The sequence below is a fragment of the Eremomyces bilateralis genome (genome assembly GCF_010015585.1).
Source record: "Eremomyces bilateralis CBS 781.70 unplaced genomic scaffold P152scaffold_5, whole genome shotgun sequence".
In the NCBI taxonomy this organism is placed as follows: Eukaryota; Fungi; Ascomycota; class Dothideomycetes; order Eremomycetales; family Eremomycetaceae; genus Eremomyces; species Eremomyces bilateralis.
This window is the reverse complement of record NW_022985071.1, coordinates 841,262-863,796: the sequence shown is the minus strand read 5'-3', so window position 1 is coordinate 863,796 and position 22,535 is coordinate 841,262. Positions and strand designations below refer to the sequence as shown.

The window sequence follows — 22,535 nt, the reverse complement described above, 5'->3', positions numbered from 1 at the left end:
TTACACACAAAGCTCCATACAATATCTTAGAACCCGTCCACGTTCATCTCAAAATAAAATGGCTCCAGTACGCTTCGTCCACTGCGCTCCTACATCTTGCACCTAACTAACTTGCTCAGCCCGTCCCAGAACAGCGTCTGAAAGAGATCGCAGATCAAGTGCGTCGCTCCTGAACTCATCAATCCACTAACTGACCATTATGAAGGCGTGCGATGCTGCTCTGTCCTCCGCTACCGCCTACGACCATACCTCATGCGCCAAATGGAACGAGGGGATCATTGTACGCCAACCCCCCGTTTTCAGCCTTGTCAACCCAGCGCAGAGTTAACCGCCCTTTCCCATGGCAGCATAAGATCCTCGAGTCCGTGGTTTCCGACACCTCCGTTAAGGACGGCCCGTCTCCCTACAAGTTTGCGGTGAACAGCACCATCATCCAGCATACGGCGCCTCTCGTATCCGAGACCACCCAGGAGCCAGACCAGGAGGCGGCCCACTCCAAAGCCGGCCGGCGAGGCATGCACAGCGCCGCCGCGGCATTCTGGAACAGCGAGAAGGATGGCATGTGGAGCACCAAATACGAAGGTGGTGAGGCAAAGGGCATGGACGTCGTGCTGACCGTCATGTGGATTGCGGTTTGAAAGGCTCGAATCAACGGGCATGTCTCTGGGGTTAAAATGGTCAATATCTATGTGTTGGAAACGGGAGGCTGCATTTGGAAACCACGCCGCCTAGATGGTACGGCGATGAGGGCTTCCGTCCCGGTCGCCAAGCGCAGATGCTTTTGTCAGTTGTGGTCTCCTTCAAATCATTTGCATCGCATGGTGTCGCTCATGGATTGTCCACGTATTGCGGATGATTTTTTTGTACATAGGGTCACGATGTTGCTCTATTCTGTTACGTTGCCCTTGGTCCGAATATCAACAAGCGTGCGGTCAACTTTCTTCAGCCGCCGCCTCGCGTCGATGTACATCATGAATTCGGTGTAGGTCCTCGGCATGACCTTGATATCCCTGTCCACGACAAATGTGTAATTGAAAGTTCCGGTCGGCTTGGTCGCACCGTGCGCAACGTCGCGGACCTTGGAATCCACTCGAACGTGTAGCCGAGTCCGAGAACTGTCTTGCTCGGCCACTTCCCCCACCCCAGGGACAAGCGGCGGATCGGTGTACACCACCCGAGCCGAAAGATATAGCACCGACCCCACGGGAACCGGATTTTCAAAGGTCGAAGGGTCCAGGGAAAGGAAGGACGGTCGCTGGTGCGAAAAGGAGGCCGCACAGCAAAAGGCCAGCTCGAATGCTTGTTTCAGAAGGAAACCGCCGAATACCATGAAGTTGTGTCGATTCCGATACTGAGGCTGCATAATTTGGGTCGTTTGGATCCGCGTTGATTCGATGAAGTGCACGTTCCCCGGTTTCGTCAGCAGATTGTTCGGGTCTATCGATCAAGTTAGCAGGGCGTTTCCAGTCATGGCGATGACTCAATCAACTTGCCATCGAATTCGATATGCTTTTGCCATATATTATGGATCAAGTCGCTCTCCTCATCGTTGGGGGTGTACTTGACCAACGATGTATTGGCTTGCTCCCGTCGGCGCTGGGAATTTTGCTCTCCTCTCTCGTACAACCGTCGCTCCTCCGGCGTCTCAATGGTCAAAGGATGGATGTTGGTCGGTTTGCGAGTGACGGGGTCAAGGGAGACCATGGTACAGTTACAATTCAGTAGAATATCATCTTCGCCCCTTACTCCATCCGGACCAGGGTCTTTGGCCACTTGGAGGGAGATCTCCATACTACTTCTTCCTGTGGCATACGTGACCTGACCGCTCAATTCAAGATCACATATCTCAGTCAACGGGTGCTTGATGGTTATTCGATCGAAAGCTGCCGTGACGGTGGTCACCGAATCCCCTGCATACCGGAACCGTTAAGCGTATGTCGAAGACTGGGCGGGTGATGAAGACCAACCGGTATGCTTGTAAGCAATCACTCCAGAAAGAGCATCCAAATCCATAAATATAGCCCCCAACCTGACTAGTTGTTAGCATTTCCCTTAACATGGGGACGCATGAAGCACCTGATATGACCGTCCGCATTGAGATACGTATCTGACAGCCAAGGATCCTTTGCCAGCGGAAGAATCTAAACAACCAAGGTCAACCCATCCGCACACGCACCGCATCCCTCAAAGATTCCATACCACTCTATGATAGCTGTCCGACATCCTTTTGGGTTCGAGGGTCCGTCTCATGGGCTTTCCTGGCTCGCTGGGTTCGGCTCCTTTCCCGTCTTGAGCCTGCCTGCTTCGAAGCGCCGTGATCCATGGAGTGAGAACCCGCTGTTCTGTAAGCTCTTTAAACACGCCATCGGTGTTGAGCTTGGTCTGGACATGAAACTGTCTGCTTTTCTGTTGCGTCCAGGGAATGGACTTCTGGTCTGCTTGAGCCACCCGATTTACCAAGTGCAGGAGCCGGCGGACTGTGGAGGGACGATGCATGGTGAGACTCTAACATCAACTGGCATATCTGGGATGGGTTAAATCGTTTACAGTATAATGTGCGGGTTCGTCGGTCGAATCTTTGCTAAATTCTTCCGAATTCTCTTCTCCAGAATGCGATATAAAACCTTGCTGCGGTATCATCGACGCGGATGTTGATGCTTCCATACGACTTTGGGGGTTCCATAAATACGACTAGGAATTGGAGAAGCCAGAGACCCTGAGCCAACCACGTCCCTTATCAATAGCACAGCCAACTCAAACAGATCCGATACAGAGTACGGAATACTCGCATATCATATCGAGATTTTTTTTTGGATCCTTCATATAGACCCAACAGAACGGATAGTGATAGTCCATCCACAAAGTCCGAGTCTTCACCGGGGAGTTTTGAACATTCCCTCGATTCTGGGCAGAGATTGACATCATCCGCCTTGGCCACTGCAAAATTGAACAAAACCGTCCATTTACACCAGCAACACGGGAGCGGGAAACGATTGTCGTGTGAACGGGTACTTGAAGTAATACTTACATATAAAAATCGGTCTTAGGTGGTTTAAATCACGGAAATCGCCATTTTTTCCCAGTGTGGAAAAATGACATAAGGCGTCATCTCCGCTGCTCGACTCTCCACCACCCTCTTCGCGATTTCGCGAATTGTCGTGTGCAAGTTCAATATGAATTCAGATTCGGAGGTTCCCACCTTGGAGCCTATCGCATCCTTCCAACCGTCCCTCAACACTCGGGCTTGGATGACGGCACCTCACCCAAAGCTACCAATTCTCGCGACTGCATCCGCCGACAAGACTGTCAAAATATTCTCCCTCACTACATTCCGACAGCTCTCCTCAATAACAGGTGGTCACAAGCGTAGCATACGATCGTGTGCGTGGAAGCCGGGAACGCGAAACGAGTCGGTTCTAGCTACCGGATCATTCGATGCCAGTGCTGGGATCTGGAGACATGACGACCATCCCGGCTCGAACGAGGCTCACAACGAGGAAAGCAAAAACGATCGATCTGAAGATGAAGACGACGATTGGCGGTTTGCAGTGATCCTCGACGGCCACGAATCTGAAATCAAGTCCGTTGCTTGGAGCGCAGGTGGTCAGTTTCTTGCCACCTGCAGCCGCGATAAGAGCGTATGGATCTGGGAAGAGATGGAAGATGATAACTTCGAGACCGTAGCGGTGCTTCAAGAGCATGATGGAGACATCAAATACGTCCGCTGGCACCCAGAAGAGGACCTTTTAGCGAGCGCGGGATACGATGACACGATTCGACTCTACCGGGAGGACGTGGATGATTGGATCTGCGTTTCCACCATCGACGCCCACCAAGCCACCGTCTGGAGTCTCGATTTCGAACCTCCCAAGAACCCATCGCTCATAGACAGCGTCGGCCCAGATGCGGCTCGCCAGAAGGACCTGCAGGAGCTGGAGAAATCTGGTCCAAGATTGGCATCATGTTCTGATGACCTAACGATTCGCATATGGAGGAGGACTCCCAAAGGCGGTGCAGAGGACAAGCCTCTCCGAGATCGAATCCCAAGCATCATCCGCACCAACAACGTCGACGAAGAATGGTTGGAGGACGCATGCCTCCCGAAACGGCACGAGCGAGCCATATATTCCGTCGCCTGGAGCCCCAAATCCGGACTGATCGCCAGCACTGGTAGCGATGGTAAGATCGTCGTGTATCAGGAGTTTTGGCGAGACAGTCATGATCAAGATGAAGTGCGGTCGGAAGGTCCTCCAACGGAGACATCACGGGAGTGGAAGGTTGTCGCCGAGGTCGAGAATGCGCATGATATCTTCGAGGTGAACCACGTTTGCTGGACGGTCCGAGCGGATCGGGGAAGATCAAATGAGGGCGAAGAGGTGCTCATCAGTACTGGTGATGACGGAGAGGTCAAAATGTGGTCAATTCAAAGGGGTACGTAGTACTCCAGAAGGTCGTAGCTGGATTGTCAAGGCCCCCAAACGTTGACGGGTCGAAGATGGCCATGTACAAAGGTCTGGAAGCATGAAGAACGAGCTTGAGATGTTGGGGTTCGGCATTTGATTCCTCTATCTAGACGCAGGCTGGAGGAGGACTCAAAGGTAAAACGTCAATCAGTTGCCTTCCCCCTTCCCGTTACGTTGTATATAGACACTGGTATATAGAAAATACATTCAGTCTCAATCCGAACCTCCATATACAAGGACATAGTGGCAAACTATCCGAGAGTTCCTACTCAACCAAAGATTGCCTTAATAAATCAATTTATAAACTTACCCGTAGGGGTCATACCTGTGGCGGGTACGGTACATAGGCTATTGCCCAGAGAGATGAGATCAAACTTATTAACAGCCAGTCTTTTGTGTGTCAAGCAGCAGCTTAATTTGCTAGAAGCCAGCCATATATGACTATCGACTGATATCGTGTTCAGTTATGTTAGAGCGTAGAGTTACTGTTTTGTATAAAAATATCAAATAATTATATCAGAATACACGATCAACCTCACGTGTTACACGTTTGTATAATGGCCTCAATGGCGAGATTGGAGCCTTGCAGCCTGGGGCCGCCACAGCCCACCAACGGCGTCCAGCCAGACTCTGCTCGGCAGCCTTCACATCGACGACAACGCGCAACTCACTTGCTCAGTCGACTCTCCAACTCCCCCTCCAAGCCTTCTCAGTGCTCATTTCCCAGTTGTTCTCCCGAAGCGCCACTTCGACTCTCCATCTAGGCTCCAGAGCCTTGAGATCCGTTGTTCTGTTTTCTCCCGCTTATCCTTTTCCTTCTCTCCACGACAACTCCGCCCCCTCTCCATATATCGCGCAATTCCTGCAGTGGGCATTCCCTCGCTCAACTCCGCCTCCGCTCCTCGCTCATCATCGTCCTCTGCCGTGCAAGTTCACTCGACTCGGATTCCTTTCGCTCTTTGCACGTTGGACTGAACCCGCGTCCAACCTGACCGCCCGCCTCCGATCTCACCCCACCCCTATGCGATTTCTGGAGCCGTTGCAACATCGACCGATCTTCTCCTCCTGAGAGTATCTGATTCCCGAGACGTGGAAGATTTGAATCATGGGACAGACACTATCCGAGCCAGTGGTGGAGAAAGTAAGTCCACTGCGACCCAGCGGCCGTGGGCACGCACGATGTGCAGCATCCAATACGATGCAAGCACCGTGCTGTCTACCTTGGCCGCTCACAATTCTCCATACGATGGAAAATTTTCTGACCATGGTGTATAGAAATCGGACAGTGGACAGGACGACCGAGTCATATATGGACTTTCGTCCATGCAAGGATGGCGTATAAGCATGGAAGATGCGCATGCGTGCGTGCTGGATCTGAAAGCCGATACCAAGGACAAGAAGCTATCGCCGAGTAAACAGCGCTTAAGTTACTTTGGTGTATACGACGGGCACGGCGGCGATAAGGTTGCCATATACACCGGGGATAATCTGCACAGGATCATTGCGAAGCAGAATTCTTTTCGTAATGGGGACATCGAGCAAGCCTTGAAGGATGGTTTCCTTGCAACCGACCGGGCCATATTGAGTGGTAATGGGAATCCAATGGTTCCACTGGCAATGCAAGCTAACACAACTCAGACCCGAAATATGAAGAGGAAGTTTCCGGCTGCACCTCCTCTGTTGGTATCATATCCAGTGATAAGATCTACGTCGTATGTACTGCACCACTTCGCATCAGGCCATCCTCTAACCTGTTAGGGCAATGCTGGGGATTCACGGTCAGTTCTAGGCATAAAAGGGCGGGCAAAGCCCTTATCGTTTGATCATAAGCCGCAGAACGAAGGTAGGCATTTTTCACCCCTAAAGTTAACAGAACAAGGCTGACATTTTGACAGGCGAAAAAGCGAGGATTGTCGCAGCCGGCGGATTCGTTGATTTTGGGCGAGTCAATGGGAATCTGGCTCTCTCGCGGGCTATTGGCGACTTCGAGTTTAAGAAAAGCGCCGATTTACCACCTGAGCAGCAAATCGTCACTGCCTTCCCCGATGTTACAGTTCATGACATTTCGGCGGATGACGAGTTTCTAGTCGTGGCTTGTGATGGTAAGTGCCTTTTGCTCTCCGATGTGTCGCGGAAGCTAATCGATGACTTTAGGTATCTGGGACTGTCAGAGCTCACAGGCGGTCATTGAATTTGTCCGCCGAGGCATTGCGGCCAAGCAGGAGCTCCATGTGATCTGTGAAAACCTGATGGACAATTGCCTTGCTGCCAACTGCGACACTGGCGGCGTGGGCTGTGACAACATGACGGTAGTCATCGTTGGCCTTCTGAACGGGCGAAGCAAGGAGGAGTGGTATAATGAAATTGCCGAGCGAGTGGCCAACGGAGACGGGCCTTGCGCACCTCCCGAATATGGCAAGTCCCTCCCGTTTTCCACCGCGCGAAGTTCCATTACGGATGGCGACTAATACTTGAGTCCTACAGCTGAACTCCGAGGGCCCGGCATGCATCACCGGAGCGAGGATGCGCAAGACGACTACGACATGGACATGGAAAACCATCGCTCGCAAGGTCTCGGCCAGCTGGCTCGAGCGCTCGGGGGCCGCATCATTCTTCTAGGCGATGGGACCGAGCTGTCCAACGAAGCGGGCGATTCGGAAATGTTCGACCACATCGACGAAGACAAGGACCTTGAAGAACAGATCCATCGGACTGAGAGGATCACCGAGTTGCCGGAGGAGTCGGACGCGACCCGAGCACAGAGAGAAGACACCCCTGCTCCCACTGGCGCTCCGGCAGCCGAGAAAGACCAATCTGCGCCGTCATCGACGACGGAGACTGGCGCCGCGCCATCCAGCACGGAGACGAAGAAGGAGGCATCATCTTAAGCGTCAGTCACTGGACATTTACTAGCATCCTGCACATACCCGAATCACGCGACATTTGGAAACGGATTGGGTGCCAAGGGTTGGTTGCAATGCACAGGTCGAATCTGAATATGCGGCGGCGATGTGTGCCTGGGAATGCGGGGCCGACCATGGGTTCTGTTGAGGGTTGAGCGGGCGTGGTTTCGAGAGATTATACCTATCGAAGAAAGTTCTTTCCGTATGCCGCCTCCGTACATGTCCGTCATATGGGAATGTCTGTTGTGAGTGTGTTAGTGTGTTAGTGTGTTTTCGGTTTCAGCTATTCCATTGGCCCCTCTCAAGAAAAAGATGTGGGATCCTGTCATCCCTTCCTGTGTTCATAAACGAAGGGCATTGATGGGGGAGTGTTAAGGGTTTGTATGGAAAGGTTTATACGGTAGTTGAGCACGGTCTTTGTCACCATCGATAGAAGGTTATGCTCCAGGATCCTAATATATACATGTACAACTCTTCCAGGACTGATTGGATAAATAGTCTGGATGTCTGGTGATGTCGCCATGGTCTGATCCAGATTCCAGTCTCGTTTATTCCGTACAAACATACTGTAACTATTGGTGGTTATTAATAATGTAATCTGAGGACCTGTGACTGCCTCTTTTGGATTAGCGTGCCGGTTCGGGGTTAGCGCACTTTTCCGTTTTCAACCCTCCCAAAACGTTCAAACATAAATACCTCTATCCCCCCCTCTCGCCAACCCGCTCTCCTCCATCTTTTCCCATTCACCAATTCATTTCCCGTCCGCCTTCCTTGTCTCCCCCCTTCATTTCTGTCGGCCCATTCTGCCCACTTTCGCCCCTGTGACCTATGTCTGCCCGCGTGAGGAGCGTTGACGATCCACCGGATAGTTCCTCGCAGCGGCCACCCCGCCTACCCCCTTCATTCGATTCATGCGACCTGACTGTTCTCCCCTCTTAAAGGCCCTTTCATGCCGATGGTGAGCAGTTTTACCCCTTGTCTCGATCGTCCCTGTCATTTTGCATTTCCCCTCAGCTGGATGGAGGATTCCGCTGTCGTATTCTAACATGATCCTCACTGGACATGACCAGCTGAACTTCTCCGCGTGACGAACCACTGACCGAAGCCCTTGGCCTGCGTCAATTTTAGGCTTTGCGTTCCTCTCTCTGACTGCCCGAGGTTAGCGTCCTAGCACGGCCATTGAGATTGCCTCCACCCCAATCCTTCTCCTCACGGCCTTGCGCTCCCACAGACGCAGCCTCCCCTTTATCTTCTGGTTAAGGGTGGTACATACGATCTCAAATCCAGCGACGATAGGTTTTTGGAACCGCGGATCACTTTTTCTTCAAACTTTGACTGTGTGGATGGAAGCGATAGTGTCGTCGCATATCACATCTGAACCCTTACTGATCGTGGATAGAAAAGTGAAAGGAAATGAAAGCTGCTTAAGCAGAACTTGTTAACGTTAACCCACCGCCTCTTCACCTCCCGTTATTTTAGGATAACCCCTAATATCCCTGACGGCACACTAAGAAAGACAGGAGTGCATATTCATGCCTTGGATGCAGAATACACACACTCTTGCAAATTGCGGACTGACAACAAGAGCGGCGAGGCAAAATCAGTGGTAGATGCTGGGGTTGCGCATGCAAGCAGCGGATCGGTTGATCCATGGCGATGAGAGGGCGGGTGAGGAGGATCTTGCACCGCACCGGTGCCGGATGCTTAAGGGCCGCCATTCCTGCTCCCATGAAATCCTTAATTCAATTCCCCCGCTCCTCCTACAAACCTCTACCGTAGCCCATCTCTGCACTTTGCCCTATCTATGGCAATCTCTCCCATGACTATTTTCGTCCCTTACCAACCTCTGCGGAACGACGCTCCTATGGCTTCCGATCTTCCGCAGATCTCAACAGCTTATAAGCAAGGTCGGCACCCTACGGAGAGCCGTTGAGTCCGCCTGGGTAGCGTGGAAATTATAGGCCTTACCGAAGGCGACAGTGGCGAAGACGATTGCTCAGCGCGCCGGCCGGCTACAGGTAGCCCAATCCGGGGCCATGGTGAGTTCATCGGTCCATTAAGAGTAATCGGTTGGTAGTGCTAACAGAAGAAGGTTTATTGGCGGCAGCTCCCGCTTCTGCGCAGAACAGTGATCAAGCGGCTCGAGGGGCCAGCGGTCATACTGAAGGCGTCGAGACCAGCAGCAGCGATGGAGATGACTCCCCCACCCCCCAAGAACTCTTTAGGATGTCTCGAGGGGCGATTGCTGCAGACCGTCCCGATCGCATTCGACGGGCAGCAAGCCCAGCGCATCAGGAACACAAAGGAAACGGAAGCCTAGATGGCGATCGCGCTCCTAGACACGAAAATATTAGAGATGGTAGTGGGCTGGGCGCTACTGGCGGTCCTTGGCCGGGACTGATCGTGCCAGACATAGAAGACGGGGCAGAGCAATCCGGCGATGACTTCTGCGCACGCAGCCCCACGACAGAGTTAAGTGACAGCCTCTGCGCTGCGTACATGCCACGTCGTGATGATGACGACGGGCTAGCCAGCATAACTCGGTCTGCGCCTGAACCGCTCTCTGTCGCTGACGTTCCCGGATCTTTGGGGAAAGGAAAGCTACCGATCGTTTCCAGCGACGATGACAATGACATCGTCTCGGCTTCTAAAAGCAACCTTACAGGTAAGCGCGAACAGTGGCCGTCGAAAAGCAGCTACTGGCCGGGTTCATTGTAAGTGTGATTATCGAAGCCCTTCGGTCGATTCTCCTACTAACCCGAACTCCAGGTGATGGGAGAGAGGTCCGTGTTGGAGACTATATTGTCGTCACATGCGAAGGCGAGGAGGACGGCGATCAGCCTCCGATAGCTAGGGTAGAGAAGGTCCTCGCCCACGGTCGGCTCCAGGTACTATGGACCTACCATCCCTCGAGCTGTCATTCGGCCTTGTTGTACCATCGGTCTTTGACATTACGTACGACTTCGGCCATCCGAACTTGACCAGTAGCCACCATTGCATCGGGCTAATTTCACAGAATCACGCAAGAATAGCAATCGGCTTAAATGGCTTTATCGCCCTACGTACACACGTTACGGGTTAAACAACATCAATCTTTGTCATTGCTTGCAACAGCGATAGCCACCGTCCACTACCTTGAGAGATGTCTCGACCCGCAGTCGCCGACTTTGTTGACTCCTTCTTCACCCGCACCCTCTTCCAGGCCGACGATATCCTTGCAGCGTCAGTGCTAGCCACTGAGCTTGCCGCAGATGCCAACATTAATGTACGTTGCTTCCTTTCCGTTGCGTCACCTGCGCCTATGCTCAGGTCATCTGTCTATCTAGATCAACGGCACTCCCCTGACTAGTTCCGAATTTGTCACACTTATTACCACCCAATTTCGCTCCGCCTTCACCGCAGCTATTGTCAAGATCAAAGACCTCAACATTGTGACTAGAAACGACTCCGGCTCTACAGGTGTTGTTGGGCAATGGACGGCTTACGTGACCAAGGGGAAGGAAGATGGGAAGGAACTTAAGCAGAGCGCGACGACGATCGTAAAGGTGGAAGAGAGGGATGGGAAGCCTATTGTGACTGGAATCTGGGAGGCGCAGACTGTGGATGACGCTTGATGCAGGAGCTGTGAGCTCTACAAAGGACTTGGGCCTGATACTGTAGGAGTACCCTGCCGGGCGGAATAGCCACCCCAAGCCTACAGGAATCGATCAGTTTATATCGCAACGAAATTGGACAAAAGTTGCTCACTTCGTCATAGAGTCGAGAATCTACTCCAAGGGACATGAGAGACAACCAGTTTATCGCCGCCGAGAGGCCACCTCCGCAAGCTAGTCACCCTTGTCAGCACTCGTGCTCAATGATACAATTCTTTGAAATGCTCGAACTCACTGTTGACGACTGTCACTTCGCGAGAGAGGATCTGATCCAACTTGTCTTGACCAAGCTGTTCGGCTATGTACTCCTTCAGGTCTCCGGGGCTTCGGAGATACGTGAAATTGGCTGGGTCCTGAAGCAAGGAGGAGGGAAAATCCAGAAGGAGAGACGTGGGTATGTGGCCGTCCTGGTAGGATGACACAGGCCTCGCATCTATCAGCAAAGTGCTGTCGGCTGAGGGTGACGCTCGGTGGGTGAGCCTTAACACCTCGTCGAACTCTACATGGTGGTCAGTCCGGTCCATACATATGATACGCAACACTTACGGACAACAGCATTGTGGTCCACGGTTGGGACGGGATATTTGGTCTCCTGTGCACATCGATCCTTTAGCCGAGCCTCAAAGTGGTGCAGGCTGACGTACTTCGACGGGTTTTGGCGGCCCGGTCTCGAGCTTGACACCCTCCTTCTTCGCGCGCGGTAGGCCACCATTAATCACTGACACCTTCTCGTGCCCATAAACCTGTTCCATCCAGTCAACAGGTCAGTGAGCTCTCATGTTCTTGGTCGCAGGTAACCGACCTTGAACGTCCATGCTGTCCGGGGAGCGGCGAAGAGGCCTTCGCCGTCGTACACGATGACATGCGAATCCTTCGTGACTCCGTACTTGCCTGCAAACGCGGCGAATCGTTCTGGTGAAGGGAGCATCAGGGCGTACCCATCGGGATGAGGCTCAGACACCGCGTCCAGGTCCCAAAATCGCGCGTTTGGGAAACGAGGACCTGATTGAAACTCTTCATAAGCGTTCCGTGTTGGTGGATCGGGCTCATAAAGCCACGACGCGTCTAGGACAATGGCATCGGGCTCAGCGATAAGAGAGGACGTTGGGGGGATAATGAGTGGTACTGGCATGCTGAACTTCGTTGTCATTTACTAGCCTCGATAATTAGTTGTCACGTCTCAAGACACAGAAAAGAAAAATAACCATCAATGGCCGCTTCTGAGAATTGCTATCTCATAAATACCAATGACAATATTGTCAATAAAGGACAAGCCGCCAAAGCGCCTTGCCAGTCGCAAGAATTCGTTGCCATCTCGGTGATCCGAGGGCAGGCGGGCAGTTGCGTGCTTCGGCTCTGCCGAGCTCACGATCACGACAAGCTGAACTGTGGAGCTTGTGGTAGTAGACGGACGGGATTTTACCTGGAGCAGTGGATCGGATAATAATGTGCATGCCTCGAGGCTCTTCCAGCTATATCTTCAGTGCCATGTTTGCGAGCAACCCGACTTGGGATACGACCACCAGCGATGACCGTCAAAATGCGACCTTCGGTCCTCATCATAGGTTGCGGCCCCGCGTGAGTGCAACTTTGGTGAAATTCACAAAACAAGAGCTGATGTCGAAATGAAGAGGTCTGGGAGCCATTGAGCAGTTCAAGCGTAAAGGTTTCGATGTCGTGGCGTACGAGGCACGCGACAGTGTAGGTGGTCTCTGGTGAGTCGGGTCGCACTCGAATGATTTGCTTGGGACCCCTTGCGCTGACGGAGATTTATACAGGAACTTTGACCCAACGCCGCCACCATGCCGAATCTCTTTCGACGAGGCTGGCCATGCCGTTGCTCTGACAGACCTGGAACGGTCTGGTAAGCCAGCGCCGGCTCCAACCCCTATATATGCTGGCGTCACGGCCAACACGCCTCGAGTGAGTGTCAATAAGTGCTTTCTGCAAAATTCGTGCTCACTGTTGGCTTGTCAAGGATATCATGCCATATCGCTCGCACCCTTATGCCCAAGGCACAGCAGAGTCTCCAACGTATGACGTTATCTATCGGTATCAACAAAACCACGCCGCCACCTACGCCAGTCACATCAAACTCAACCGGGTGGTCACTCGGGTACGGCATACACCCCCTGATCGTGCTTCAAGCAAAAGATGGCTCATAGAGTGGTCGCCATCTGCGACCAGCAAGTCGCCAGATGTGGGAAAGATCTTTGAAGAAGAGTTTGACAATATCGTTGTCGCGAACGGATCGGATTCTAGGCCATTCATCCCATGGATTGACAACCTGTGGGCCTGGAAAGGGGAAATTTTGCACTCAAGATGGTACCGACAGGCGAAAGCGTTTGCTGGAAAGGTAAGTCCATCTCCGCATCTTTCCCGCGACTGCAAGCTGAAAAATGGATAGACCGTGATGGTGATGGGCGCCGGACCCTCGAGTGAGAGCAACCTTTCTCGTCCTTGTCGTCTCCGCTAACAATGCAGGTGCGGATCTTGTGCGAGAATTCGGCATGCTTTGTGTCGAAGAGTCGCCCCTGGCACCACGCCGAGTGTACCGTTCTCTCAGAAGCAAGCCTCGGTATGACACCGAACGCGAGAAAGGATGGACCGAATATATCAAGAATGTTGCACCAATACGGACCGTCGAGCCACCCTCTCTCGATTCCGGTACTGGTAGGATCATCACTGTCTCGGAAGAGATTCTGGATGACGTGGACGTGAGATCTTTCCCGCGGCACTTAGTCTACCTGCAGAGTTGACAACCATAGGTGATTGTATTTGCTACCGGATTCCTTTTCCGCTTTGAGTTCTGCCTCCCGTCGGACTCTCCATTCGATAAAGCACCCTTGCTGAGGGACCCGTATGTCCCTCAAGAGCATCGCCGACCACCAAAGAACTTGGTGGGTCAGGCTACTCTGGAAGGCGGGCACCGTGAGTCCCCTCAATGAAGTACGCATCCGGCACTGACCCGAAAGAAGGCGTTCATCATCTCGATGCACACCAGATCTTCTACCTACCGGATCCCACACTCGCATTCTTACTGCTCCACGCCGAAGCCATCCCCTGGCCGTTTTCCGAGATGCAAGCTCGAGCAATAGCGGCCTACTGGTCGGGTACGCCACTCGAGCTGACACCTCATCTAGAAGAGGAGTCAGATTCGCATTCGACCTTGATTCTCGGCCATCCGGGAGAGTAAGTCTGCCGTGGTTTTGGTGGTGCTCAAGCTGATCATCCGTGCAGATTCGAATATGCTGAGAGGTTGCTTAGCCTGATTGGCGAAGGAGGACCAGAGGAAGTTGACGCTGAAGAGCGATGGGGAGCGTGGCCGGCCTGGAAGCAGCATATTCGGGAGCTTATCGACTAGAAACCGTCTCGGTAAGGCACGATGAGTGTTCAATTCCATTATTACATCTGCCCACTGTTCATACGTATCTCGGTCAGAGATTCTGCGCTGTAGCATGGTAGTGGGTTGCAAGGGCAGTATGAGTTTTCATGGGTCATGGGAAACGAAGAAGTTCCGAGTTTTTAGACAACGACAGTGGATTGGCTAAAACGAGTATGAAGCAATTGGTTATGATATATTAGAAGCTCCTACCATTTGCTAATCAATCCGTCGTTTAGAAATGAAAAGCTGTCCCCCCACACCGCATGATCTGAATCATTATATGTCCATTCGGGTTCGACTGGCCCCGTAGCTATTAGAGAAAGCCAAGCAGAAGCGTCATTAGTCGTGCTGAAGGCCGATGTGTCCTCCCGAGGAGTAGGCGAAAAGTCAGTGTCCGAGACAGATAGTTGAGTGTAGCTAGAGGAGGCGTGAGACGTCCCAGTCCCGACAATGTGCTTGGACGGGTGTTCAGGATCAACCCATTGAGTAGAATTACCATTCCAGGACTGCCAGGAAAATGCTGGCTTCAAGAGAGGCTGCTCGACTCTCGAAGCGGGCCGCGCCATTTTCGAAGCGAGGACTCGGACGGCAATGGCCTCGCTCTTGCTATTCGAACCATAGTTGTGATCCAAACTGTGAGACAACTGAAAAAGGAGCTGGACGACCGTCTCGACGTTCGGAAATGTAGATGAGAAGACGAGCAGGATGTCAATGGCGGTCAGCAGGTCAGGTCGATGCTCAAAGGCGAGATCGAAGCTCCTCAACATACACGCGATCAGCGTATGCGCAGCGGCAATGACGTGGGATATCGCGTGGAACCCGCAAAAGCGAAGAAGGCCCAAGTGCCGTAAGCGTGAATACGTCTTCACGGTGTCTACCGAGAGGCCGCAGGCTTCCGATGTGGCGAAGCTAGTCTCTTTCTTGGAGGACATCGGACTCGTCTCTAGTTCGTCAATGAGGGCTTGACGGGCAATAAGAGTCCGAACAAATTGGAGGACCGTCCGGACGCGGCAAGAGTAGAAGAAGCTTGAGGCCGGATCGGCTGTCACAAGGACTTGCGATAAATATGGCGGGAGATCTCGTTCAATCTGTGCAAACCAGTCCATTAACAATGCTCAACCTCAGTCTTCTCCTCGCCCCGTGGCCAAATACGTACCTCGTCCAGTCGTTTCTGCGCCCGTTTTAGGAGGTCGCTGCGGTCAAGCGGAGGGTCGTTCAGAGAAAAGGCCGCGGCAGGTGTTCTTGATGGGGTGTTGATTGCAGACAGCACCTACAGCACAGCTTAGTATGAGATCCAATAGCATGGGATCACAACGCACCTGTTCGAGGGCGATGTATATCTCGATCATCTTGACAGCTGCGGCCATCGCCAGTGGCGGATTTCCCTCGGGCTGGGGAAGAATCTCCGTTTTTTTTATGTATTCGTTGTCGACAATGACAGGAAGGTCGACGCTGCCTATTTTTACTCAGCTACTCCACGGTGCGGCACGAGACATCGGCGGACTTACACTCTGACAACCTGATGAGTGGTGGCCGCCCTTGAGAATAGGTTAGGGAGGTATCTAGCGTATATAAGGCCCAAAATAGGCGGGTACGGACCTGCCGCTTAGCATCTTACTTGCCTCGCGAGGGGGCGGAGGGCTCACCTGTAGCGTCACCGGGTCCATCTTGAACTCATTCGTACTACGGTGAAGCCCCGTGGTAAAGGCCAGACCAACTGCTTCTGCAACGAAGCTAGAGACGGAGCCTGTGAACTTTGTCAACAATACACCTTTACCGGTCTAGAGCAATAACTGACTCGCAGAACTGGTGCAACCTTCGGCATACAATGCAAGGTCTACGCATCGAGTCAGCCAAGTTGAAATGGGAAACGCAGTGACCACACCAACGGTAAAGAGCGAGAATGTGCCGGATGTCGAGCTTATTTCTGCTGGTTCTGATAAGGTCTTGAGCAAGCTCAAAATACCTCTCGCCAGCTTGGTCGCGCTCCGACGCTGGAAGGAGGGCTCTGGCACCTTCGACCAGACGCGCCGTCACAGCAAAGATGCTCATCAGGAGTGCACCATATTGAGCAGTACATGGAAGGCGGCGTTGGGTTACGGCGACAAATTCCTGCACAAGCGATCAGCTCTGTTGCCTAGATGGATTCGTGGCCTTACAGATAAGAACGAAGGAGCGTGAAGTAGTGGAAAGAAGATCGCTGTAAGAGAAGGTTGTTCAGTGACAGTCAAGTACCGAAATAAGACGGGACTGACGAGTGCCCAGATGATAGTTTATCAACTTGAACATGAGTTCCTGCGGGCAATGTTGCAGGCAAAGATCTAAGTAGTCGCTGGAAGAGGTGGTGGCTCCCGTTATGCCCAAGGCGCCTACAGAGTGAGACGCAAAAGACGTCACAGTCCTGTCGCTCTCAGATACTTCGACAGTGTGAAGCAAGCCGAGGCGAGCGAACAAGGACATTCCCGTCGATGGTCCAGAATAGACGATCTGGTCATCCGAGTCGATGAGCAGAAGATGCTCTTTGCCTGGCGTGGAGGGAGCGGCCTCTCGCCGCTGGTTCCGTTTTTCAGCGATCCTGAACGAGATTAGGAGAAGGACTTGCTTACATCTGGCTTTAATCTGTCCTTCCCCGTTGGAACCCTTGAAGGCTCAGACGAGGATACAGGTCTCGGCGACGAGACGTTTGAGATCGACCGCTTCGAGGACAAGTGATCCGGGGACAAAGGGGTTGTTCGAGGCCGCTTCACGGCCCTGTCTCGGTCCTCAGTGCTGGGGGTCACTACTGTAAAGATAACCGTTGCTCACCGTATGTCCTCGGGGTTTATCACGACTCGTCTTCTGTCGCTGGTATTCAGATCATAGTCGATATATACGCAGCGGGTGTCGTCGCCACTTACCGCGTCGAGAAGCTACATTTCTTTCCACCTTTGCTGCATCTCAAACACGGTCTCTCACCGTCGCACCGCACCTATAAAGGAATAAAGATTCAGCGCCAGGACCATACATATGAGAAGCAACCAATAACGCGCCTTTCGTCGCCTGCAGATATCGCAGGCAACCAGCATCTTCCACCGGATCTCGGACAGGTCCACCACCTCGTCATGCTCCTCGTTTTGTGACATGGTAAGACACGGGTAACACAGCCCAACAAGGCATATCCACGACGTATAGAAGATGGCAAGAGATATCAGGCCGAAGCTCAACTCCTCGCCCAGGTACCATATCTTATGATGGCGTGCGTATCGGCGAATGGTTCGTCATTTTGACTATGCGGGCCTACTTTTTGCTAGAGGGCATAGGCTCCACAACAGGAGGACTCACATATTGGTCCGAGCCATCCTACTCAAACTTAGTACCATATACAACTTCAAAAAGGAGTTGCTCTGCAATGAGTACCCCAATCAAAAGGCTCTTGCTGCTCTCAAAAGTTTTAATCATGTTATTATGATGCTACAGCGATGGGAATCTAAAGTCGACAAGTAGACCCTCAGGAGGCACCACAACGGGATACAGTAGCCCAAGAAGAATGCTGACTTTAAGCACAAAATTTGCACAAAATTGTGCAAGAACAGCAACTTGTTTTATATTTCAAGAAGCTGACAGCCTGTGGTCTTACCCTTAGCAATGCGATAGCCTAAGACGAAGACATATCCTGGAAAAAGGAAGACAATAAAGAAAAATTATCTAGAGAAAAGCACCCTCCAAAGTGGCATGGTCTGTATGAGATTGGTATCCTATAGAGTTCGGTGTTCAAACTTGAAGTAGAACGGATCGATGGTCACTGTTCAGTTCCAGTTCAAAAGTTGAGGTGATGGTATTGAAGGCGTCTGACTCGGTGACTCCTTTCGCAGGGGCGCTCGGATCGCCGGCAGAAGTGCTTAAGCTTTTCGCTCCGCTCGCGTGGCTCTTCGTCCCTGCGTCTCGAACTCTATTAGTGTTTCGGATGGCCGAGCTTAGTGTAGAATTGCAACTTGCTGACAATCTCTCGCGCAATTGCTCTTCTTGATCTATATAACTTTTGAGTATCTACAGGATGGGGCTCCGAGACGAGCCAAAGAATCAAAATTGCAATGAGTCTGTGGTGGAAAACGATCAAACACCATGTCACTGCTACCTCAAAGCGCCGGATACGCGACCAGTAAGCTTTCTCTCTCCCGGTGCGCAGTTGAGATATCTGACCATATGCAGTCTTGGTCGGCGGTGCGTTCTTCGCGGTACTCATGAACGGTATCACTTGGGTACAGAAACGATACACCAGCTTTGACCCCCGGAAGGTGGAGGAGTTCTCCTCAGCTTCCAGGTCCGTCAAGACGGGAATGTATGTCAAAACTTGTCTTCTTCCGAGATGCTCGCAACTGACGCACAAGCAGGATGTCAGTGGGTATCACGTCTGCTTGGGTGTGGGCAGCGGTCTTTCTACAAACGGGGACGCTCACCTACCTCTATGGCATCTCGGTGCCCTGGTGGTTTGGCATGGGAGGCTTCGTCGGTATAGTTTGGAGCCGTTGAAGTGGACTCAAGAGGTGACGACTGACAACGAGGCAGAGATCGCAGCTTTCGCATTTATCTCCTCAAAGATCAAGGTAAACGCCAGCGGCGCCTCAACGTAAGCCCCTGGCCAGTTCTGAGATACCAAGTTCCAAACTCATCCTTGTTGGCAGATATCTTCAAGTGGCGAAAGTCCGCTTCGGCACTCTTGGTCATCTGGCGTATATGTTCGCCGCCCTCGTTGCCAACTTTGTGGTGGGCAGCGAGATTCTCATCGGCGGGTCTGGAGTCATCGCTGGTCTGACGGGTATCAGCGAATACGCTGCCATCTGGCTGCTTCCGCTGGTAGTCGTTGTCTACGGTCCGCAACGAACCACCCCAGTCTAACCATCACTGACACCTAAACAGTCCTGACTGGTGGTCTTCGAGCCACCTTCGTGTATGTCGTCTATTCTCCGTGAATGCCAGCGGATACTGACCAGGACTCACAGAGCGGACTATCTCCACTGCTGCATACTCTTTTCGTGCCTCCTCGTTCTCGTTTTGGCAACCTACACACGAGGCGACGTCATTGGGTCACCTGGCAAGCTGTACGACCTTCTCCTCCAAGCTTCCAAGGTGAATACTTTCCAGAATGCTCTAGAGGGGTGTATTCGACGGCTGACGCGCAATAGGAAGCCCCAGCACTAGGTAACGGGCATGAGTCCTATCTCTCCTTCCGGAGTGAAGGCGGCATGTGTATGTGGCCCAGCCCACCCGTCCACATCGACTGAACTGACAAAGGAACAGATTACGCTGTCACGGCGGCCACGTCTTTTTTCGGATTGTCCTTTTGTGACCAGTAAGGCCCGCAATTCGAGTCCTCGGAAAGAGGCTAACTGCAGACACCAGGTCATATTGGCAGCGAAGCATCGCGGCTCGACCGGCCGGGACCAGCAAGGCCTTCATCTTCGCAGGCTGTTTCTTCTTCTCAGGTACGTCCCTCGAGACTAGGTCATGACAACGTACTCACGCCGCGGTATAGTCGCCTTTGGTATCGGATCATCGATGGGTTTGGCCGCAAGGGCGCTGGTAACGAATCCCGCCTTCCCGACCTACCCCAATGGACTTTCTCTCGCACAGATTGGCGCGTAAGTGCCCTCTTATGTCCATTCCACCGCATCATTCTGACTTTTCATCTTATAGAGGACTCGCTGGGCCGTTTGCAAGCGTGACAATACTCGGCAAAGCAGGGCCAGTCATGTATACCATAATTGCGTTCATGGTTCGTCTGAAATGTCCTTTGAGTTGCACTTGCTGACCAAAATTTTAAGGCAACGACTTCCGCGCTGTCCGCTCAACTGGTTGCGGTGTCGACCATTTTCTCTTACGACATGTAAGCACATCACCCCACACTCGGAAAACCCTTGCTGATCTTCAAAGCTATCGTGAGTATGTGAACAAGTCCGCAACAAATGTCCAGATGATGAGAATCAACCATGCCGGTGAGTCCTCCCCCGGCCGCCTTCGTTCATGACTGATTTCTCCAAGTGGTTATCTGCTGGGCCATCTTCCTCGCTGGCATCGACACTGCATTTGCGTACATCGGTCTCGACCTCAACTTCCTCTTCTACCTCATGGCCGTCTGCACCTCCGGCGCCGTTTTCCCAATCGGCTTGTTGATGTGCTGGACCCGACTGAACAAGGCCGGCGCCGTCCTGGGGGTCCTTGGCGGTTTGGTCATGGGCTTCGTGGCTTGGCTGGTCACCGCGGTTACCACCAAGGGGATAGTATCTATCACGACCCTGACCGACAGCAAGGTCATCCTCTCGGGTTCGCTGTCGGCCTTGGGGAGTGGCGCTATCATATCTATACTGCTGTCTCTCATAAAACCCGCTTCTTTCGATTTTGAGCTCACCCGAGCCATCGGTCGTGGCGTGGCCGTTCCAGAATCAGCGACCGTGTCGACCGAATCGACCGGGTCAACCGAAAAGGTCCCTCAACATAGCCAGAGTCACTTCGCTGGGTCAAAAGATCTGACATATGAGCCTGCTCTTTACGCGGTGGAAGGTGGAGGCCGAACCACGGCGACCGAGGCGCAGTATGCCAAAGAAGTGGCCAAGCTCGAGGCATCGCAGACTCATTTCCGCATCATCACCGGACTCTTTCTTCTCGTCATCCGTGAGTATCAATTCCACATTTATCCTAGCTATGGCTTACAAATTACTCAGTCGTCCTTATTCCTGCCCCACTTGCTGGCACCGCCGTCGTCTACCCAAGAGGCCTCTTCGTGCTACAGTGTGTCGCAGCCGCAACATTTGTGTTCATTAGTTTGATTCTCATCCTTTTTGTGAGTATCCCCCTTATATCTAACAGTGACGGCGACTAATACTTGACTACTAGTGGCCGCTATTCGAGTCACGAAAGGAGCTTGCAGCCATATTTGGTCGGGTCACCCGCAACGAGCGACTGGACATCAACAATCTACAGCATGGAGAGGGTGAAACGAGCCGGACTATATAGCTGTGAGAAAGAAGCGTCACCATCTGTAACAACGATCGACAAGGCTGACACGGTTTGGATGCGCAAGGTCTACGATTACCAAGTTCCATTAATCTAAACTGAAGAGAGAGAAGGAAGAAACCTCCCAACGCCTCTGCGCGCGAGATATAGAAGATACCTCCTTTGTTCCTATCTCCTTTGTGCCTATCTCCTTTGTGCTATCCACTTAGCCACGTCCCTGTGGCTTCAGCCATACTCAAGTGCCCAGGCCACAGGCTTGGGACCATAACAATAATGTCCCTTTCCCGCGCTCGAGACAGGAGCATAATCCTATCGATTTTTATCGTCCTCGCACCGCGAAGTTCCAGCACCACTCGGCCCAACGTCTTTCCTTGCACCTTGTAATCCGTGCAGGCGAACGCCGCTGCGAACGGTAATCCTCGCTAGCTAACGTCGTGCATCTGCCACGGCCGCTGTCTTTAGCAGTCGATTTTGATGCTGACGGGCGCCAGGAGGACGGTGCCGGCTGGCATGCTGACGAAGTCGCAGTCTCTCGTCGTCTCGGACGCCAGCACGATCCCGGCCGGAGGCCCGAGGTGGAGTATGGTATCGGCGTTAACGCGATGCCCGGGGGGTGTCTGGTCGAGGACGACGTCTAACGCCGTGTAGCGGGCGCCATTGACCAGCTTCAGGCCTTAGTGGGTGTTTTAATTTAAAGCTATGGACATCCCCGGGACGAACATGAAGATGGCGGGGACGAGGACGGCGCTGTCGTCTCCCTAACTTAACAGTATTAGGGCCTCTTCCTCTATAGGCTGGCCATCTTTCTACTTATGCTTGGACATGAAAATCCGAAGCACGCCTTGCCTTTGGCGTTGGAAGGATAGCATAGCTTCGACGTTCAGATTCCAGCGGTTCCGATTCAGCAGCGTAATAACCGTGATGCTAGACTCCTATAGGATACGTCGACCTTCCTAGTAGCACGTCTGGTTCAGGAAATCCATATCGGACTGATCTTGAACGCTGTGCCGGATCCGCCTGAGGAGTTGCTGGAGTCGTGGGTCTCTAGCCGTACGGGACCTATTCGTCGAGCATCACGACCGTGTTAAACTTATTCTACAGCGCGTGCGCCTTATCGTGCTAGTGCCTTTACTCTGCTCGG

General features: G+C 52.6%; 11 protein-coding genes across 11 annotated transcripts; 7 read left to right on the top strand and 4 right to left on the bottom strand.

Annotated features, from left to right (window-relative positions):
* Positions 1–58: 58 nt before the first annotated feature.
* On the top strand, positions 59–971 carry P152DRAFT_480614 (putative dynein light chain protein; the record flags this gene model as incomplete). Its single annotated transcript, XM_033681774.1, has 4 exons — positions 59–67; positions 120–158; positions 206–280; positions 348–971. 4 exons carry the CDS (start codon positions 59–61, stop codon positions 636–638), a joined length of 414 nt encoding a protein of 137 aa, XP_033536056.1. The 3' UTR covers positions 639–971.
* On the bottom strand, positions 763–2,625 carry P152DRAFT_271146 (Thioesterase/thiol ester dehydrase-isomerase). The gene is made up of 5 exons (XM_033674864.1): positions 2,200–2,625; positions 2,077–2,141; positions 1,968–2,029; positions 1,494–1,910; positions 763–1,437 (listed from the first exon to the last, which is right to left on the bottom strand). The coding sequence occupies exons 1-5, from the start codon at positions 2,494–2,496 to the stop codon at positions 887–889; spliced, it is 1,392 nt and encodes a 463-aa protein (XP_033536055.1). The 5' UTR covers positions 2,497–2,625; the 3' UTR covers positions 763–886.
* A 231-nt stretch (positions 2,626–2,856) lies between these two features.
* P152DRAFT_271136 (WD40 repeat-like protein) lies at positions 2,857–4,938 on the top strand. The gene has a single exon (XM_033674863.1). The coding sequence runs from the start codon at positions 3,174–3,176 to the stop codon at positions 4,437–4,439; it is 1,266 nt and encodes a 421-aa protein (XP_033536054.1). The 5' UTR covers positions 2,857–3,173; the 3' UTR covers positions 4,440–4,938.
* A 711-nt stretch (positions 4,939–5,649) lies between these two features.
* Positions 5,650–7,521, top strand: P152DRAFT_271082 (PP2C-domain-containing protein). Its single transcript, XM_033674862.1, has 6 exons — positions 5,650–6,051; positions 6,102–6,175; positions 6,222–6,306; positions 6,359–6,565; positions 6,618–6,878; positions 6,948–7,521. Exons 1-6 carry the CDS (start codon positions 5,787–5,789, stop codon positions 7,349–7,351), a joined length of 1,296 nt encoding a protein of 431 aa, XP_033536053.1. The 5' UTR covers positions 5,650–5,786; the 3' UTR covers positions 7,352–7,521.
* Positions 7,522–9,318: 1,797 nt separating this feature from the next.
* P152DRAFT_270721 (uncharacterized protein) lies at positions 9,319–10,324 on the top strand. Its single transcript, XM_033674861.1, has 3 exons — positions 9,319–9,405; positions 9,459–10,080; positions 10,136–10,324. The coding sequence occupies exons 2-3, from the start codon at positions 9,593–9,595 to the stop codon at positions 10,137–10,139; spliced, it is 492 nt and encodes a 163-aa protein (XP_033536052.1). The 5' UTR covers positions 9,319–9,405; positions 9,459–9,592; the 3' UTR covers positions 10,140–10,324.
* Positions 10,325–10,501: 177 nt separating this feature from the next.
* Positions 10,502–11,052, top strand: P152DRAFT_456674 (uncharacterized protein). The gene is made up of 2 exons (XM_033679057.1): positions 10,502–10,631; positions 10,693–11,052. The coding sequence occupies exons 1-2, from the start codon at positions 10,509–10,511 to the stop codon at positions 10,978–10,980; spliced, it is 411 nt and encodes a 136-aa protein (XP_033536051.1). The 5' UTR covers positions 10,502–10,508; the 3' UTR covers positions 10,981–11,052.
* On the bottom strand, positions 10,998–12,151 carry P152DRAFT_465278 (thiosulfate sulfurtransferase; the record flags this gene model as incomplete). Its single annotated transcript, XM_033680622.1, has 6 exons — positions 10,998–11,060; positions 11,114–11,193; positions 11,255–11,518; positions 11,566–11,611; positions 11,664–11,762; positions 11,822–12,151. The coding sequence occupies 6 exons, from the start codon at positions 12,149–12,151 to the stop codon at positions 10,998–11,000; spliced, it is 882 nt and encodes a 293-aa protein (XP_033536050.1).
* Positions 12,152–12,334: 183 nt separating this feature from the next.
* Positions 12,335–14,662, top strand: P152DRAFT_512784 (formyltetrahydrofolate deformylase). Its single transcript, XM_033682772.1, has 9 exons — positions 12,335–12,597; positions 12,651–12,734; positions 12,798–12,942; positions 12,998–13,375; positions 13,427–13,457; positions 13,504–13,736; positions 13,788–13,950; positions 13,998–14,211; positions 14,260–14,662. The coding sequence occupies exons 1-9, from the start codon at positions 12,548–12,550 to the stop codon at positions 14,381–14,383; spliced, it is 1,422 nt and encodes a 473-aa protein (XP_033536049.1). The 5' UTR covers positions 12,335–12,547; the 3' UTR covers positions 14,384–14,662.
* Positions 14,606–17,690, bottom strand: P152DRAFT_512783 (uncharacterized protein). Its single transcript, XM_033682771.1, has 13 exons — positions 17,434–17,690; positions 17,302–17,372; positions 17,210–17,242; positions 17,011–17,155; positions 16,660–16,957; positions 16,564–16,604; positions 16,294–16,516; positions 16,203–16,241; positions 16,051–16,151; positions 15,913–16,003; positions 15,724–15,860; positions 15,561–15,674; positions 14,606–15,492 (listed from the first exon to the last, which is right to left on the bottom strand). The coding sequence occupies exons 1-13, from the start codon at positions 17,524–17,526 to the stop codon at positions 14,611–14,613; spliced, it is 2,268 nt and encodes a 755-aa protein (XP_033536048.1). The 5' UTR covers positions 17,527–17,690; the 3' UTR covers positions 14,606–14,610.
* A 648-nt stretch (positions 17,691–18,338) lies between these two features.
* P152DRAFT_456665 (SSS family solute:Na+ symporter) lies at positions 18,339–21,547 on the top strand. The gene is made up of 17 exons (XM_033679056.1): positions 18,339–18,542; positions 18,593–18,722; positions 18,775–18,893; positions 18,950–19,010; positions 19,066–19,253; positions 19,301–19,331; positions 19,384–19,510; positions 19,567–19,630; positions 19,682–19,733; positions 19,784–19,866; positions 19,917–20,022; positions 20,078–20,156; positions 20,206–20,267; positions 20,315–20,376; positions 20,423–21,052; positions 21,103–21,221; positions 21,275–21,547. Exons 1-17 carry the CDS (start codon positions 18,506–18,508, stop codon positions 21,392–21,394), a joined length of 2,070 nt encoding a protein of 689 aa, XP_033536047.1. The 5' UTR covers positions 18,339–18,505; the 3' UTR covers positions 21,395–21,547.
* A 305-nt stretch (positions 21,548–21,852) lies between these two features.
* Positions 21,853–22,116, bottom strand: P152DRAFT_472185 (uncharacterized protein; the record flags this gene model as incomplete). Its single annotated transcript, XM_033681136.1, has 2 exons — positions 21,853–22,059; positions 22,111–22,116. 2 exons carry the CDS (start codon positions 22,114–22,116, stop codon positions 21,853–21,855), a joined length of 213 nt encoding a protein of 70 aa, XP_033536046.1.
* Between the last annotated feature and the right edge of the window lie 419 nt (positions 22,117–22,535).

Excerpts from the sequence above, each read along its gene's own strand:
- P152DRAFT_271146 (XM_033674864.1), bottom strand. The coding sequence starts at position 2,496 with ATGCATCGTCCCTCCACAGTCCGCCGGCTCCTGCACTTGGTAAATCGG. Across the intron at positions 2,030-2,076 it reads AATGCGGACGGTCATATCAG|GTTGGGGGCTATATTTATGG; the intron begins GTGCTTCATGCG and ends ACAACTAGTCAG. Across the intron at positions 1,911-1,967 it reads GATTGCTTACAAGCATACCG|GGGATTCGGTGACCACCGTC; the intron begins GTTGGTCTTCAT and ends TCCGGTATGCAG.
- P152DRAFT_271136 (XM_033674863.1), top strand. The coding sequence starts at position 3,174 with ATGAATTCAGATTCGGAGGTTCCCACCTTGGAGCCTATCGCATCCTTC.
- P152DRAFT_271082 (XM_033674862.1), top strand. The coding sequence starts at position 5,787 with ATGCAAGGATGGCGTATAAGCATGGAAGATGCGCATGCGTGCGTGCTG. Across the intron at positions 6,176-6,221 it reads CCAGTGATAAGATCTACGTC|GGCAATGCTGGGGATTCACG; the intron begins GTATGTACTGCA and ends CTAACCTGTTAG. Across the intron at positions 6,566-6,617 it reads TCTAGTCGTGGCTTGTGATG|GTATCTGGGACTGTCAGAGC; the intron begins GTAAGTGCCTTT and ends CGATGACTTTAG.
- P152DRAFT_270721 (XM_033674861.1), top strand. The coding sequence starts at position 9,593 with ATGTCTCGAGGGGCGATTGCTGCAGACCGTCCCGATCGCATTCGACGG.
- P152DRAFT_456674 (XM_033679057.1), top strand. The coding sequence starts at position 10,509 with ATGTCTCGACCCGCAGTCGCCGACTTTGTTGACTCCTTCTTCACCCGC. Across the intron at positions 10,632-10,692 it reads CCGCAGATGCCAACATTAAT|ATCAACGGCACTCCCCTGAC; the intron begins GTACGTTGCTTC and ends CTGTCTATCTAG.
- P152DRAFT_512784 (XM_033682772.1), top strand. The coding sequence starts at position 12,548 with ATGACCGTCAAAATGCGACCTTCGGTCCTCATCATAGGTTGCGGCCCC. Across the intron at positions 12,598-12,650 it reads ATCATAGGTTGCGGCCCCGC|AGGTCTGGGAGCCATTGAGC; the intron begins GTGAGTGCAACT and ends GTCGAAATGAAG. Across the intron at positions 13,737-13,787 it reads AGATTCTGGATGACGTGGAC|GTGATTGTATTTGCTACCGG; the intron begins GTGAGATCTTTC and ends TGACAACCATAG.
- P152DRAFT_512783 (XM_033682771.1), bottom strand. The coding sequence starts at position 17,526 with ATGTCACAAAACGAGGAGCATGACGAGGTGGTGGACCTGTCCGAGATC. Across the intron at positions 17,243-17,301 it reads AAATGTAGCTTCTCGACGCG|AAGACGAGTCGTGATAAACC; the intron begins GTAAGTGGCGAC and ends TACCAGCGACAG. Across the intron at positions 16,152-16,202 it reads AGGTTGCACCAGTTCTGCGA|GCTCCGTCTCTAGCTTCGTT; the intron begins GTCAGTTATTGC and ends CAAAGTTCACAG.
- P152DRAFT_456665 (XM_033679056.1), top strand. The coding sequence starts at position 18,506 with ATGTCACTGCTACCTCAAAGCGCCGGATACGCGACCA. Across the intron at positions 19,254-19,300 it reads GCTGGTAGTCGTTGTCTACG|TCCTGACTGGTGGTCTTCGA; the intron begins GTCCGCAACGAA and ends ACACCTAAACAG. Across the intron at positions 19,867-19,916 it reads AGGCTGTTTCTTCTTCTCAG|TCGCCTTTGGTATCGGATCA; the intron begins GTACGTCCCTCG and ends GCCGCGGTATAG.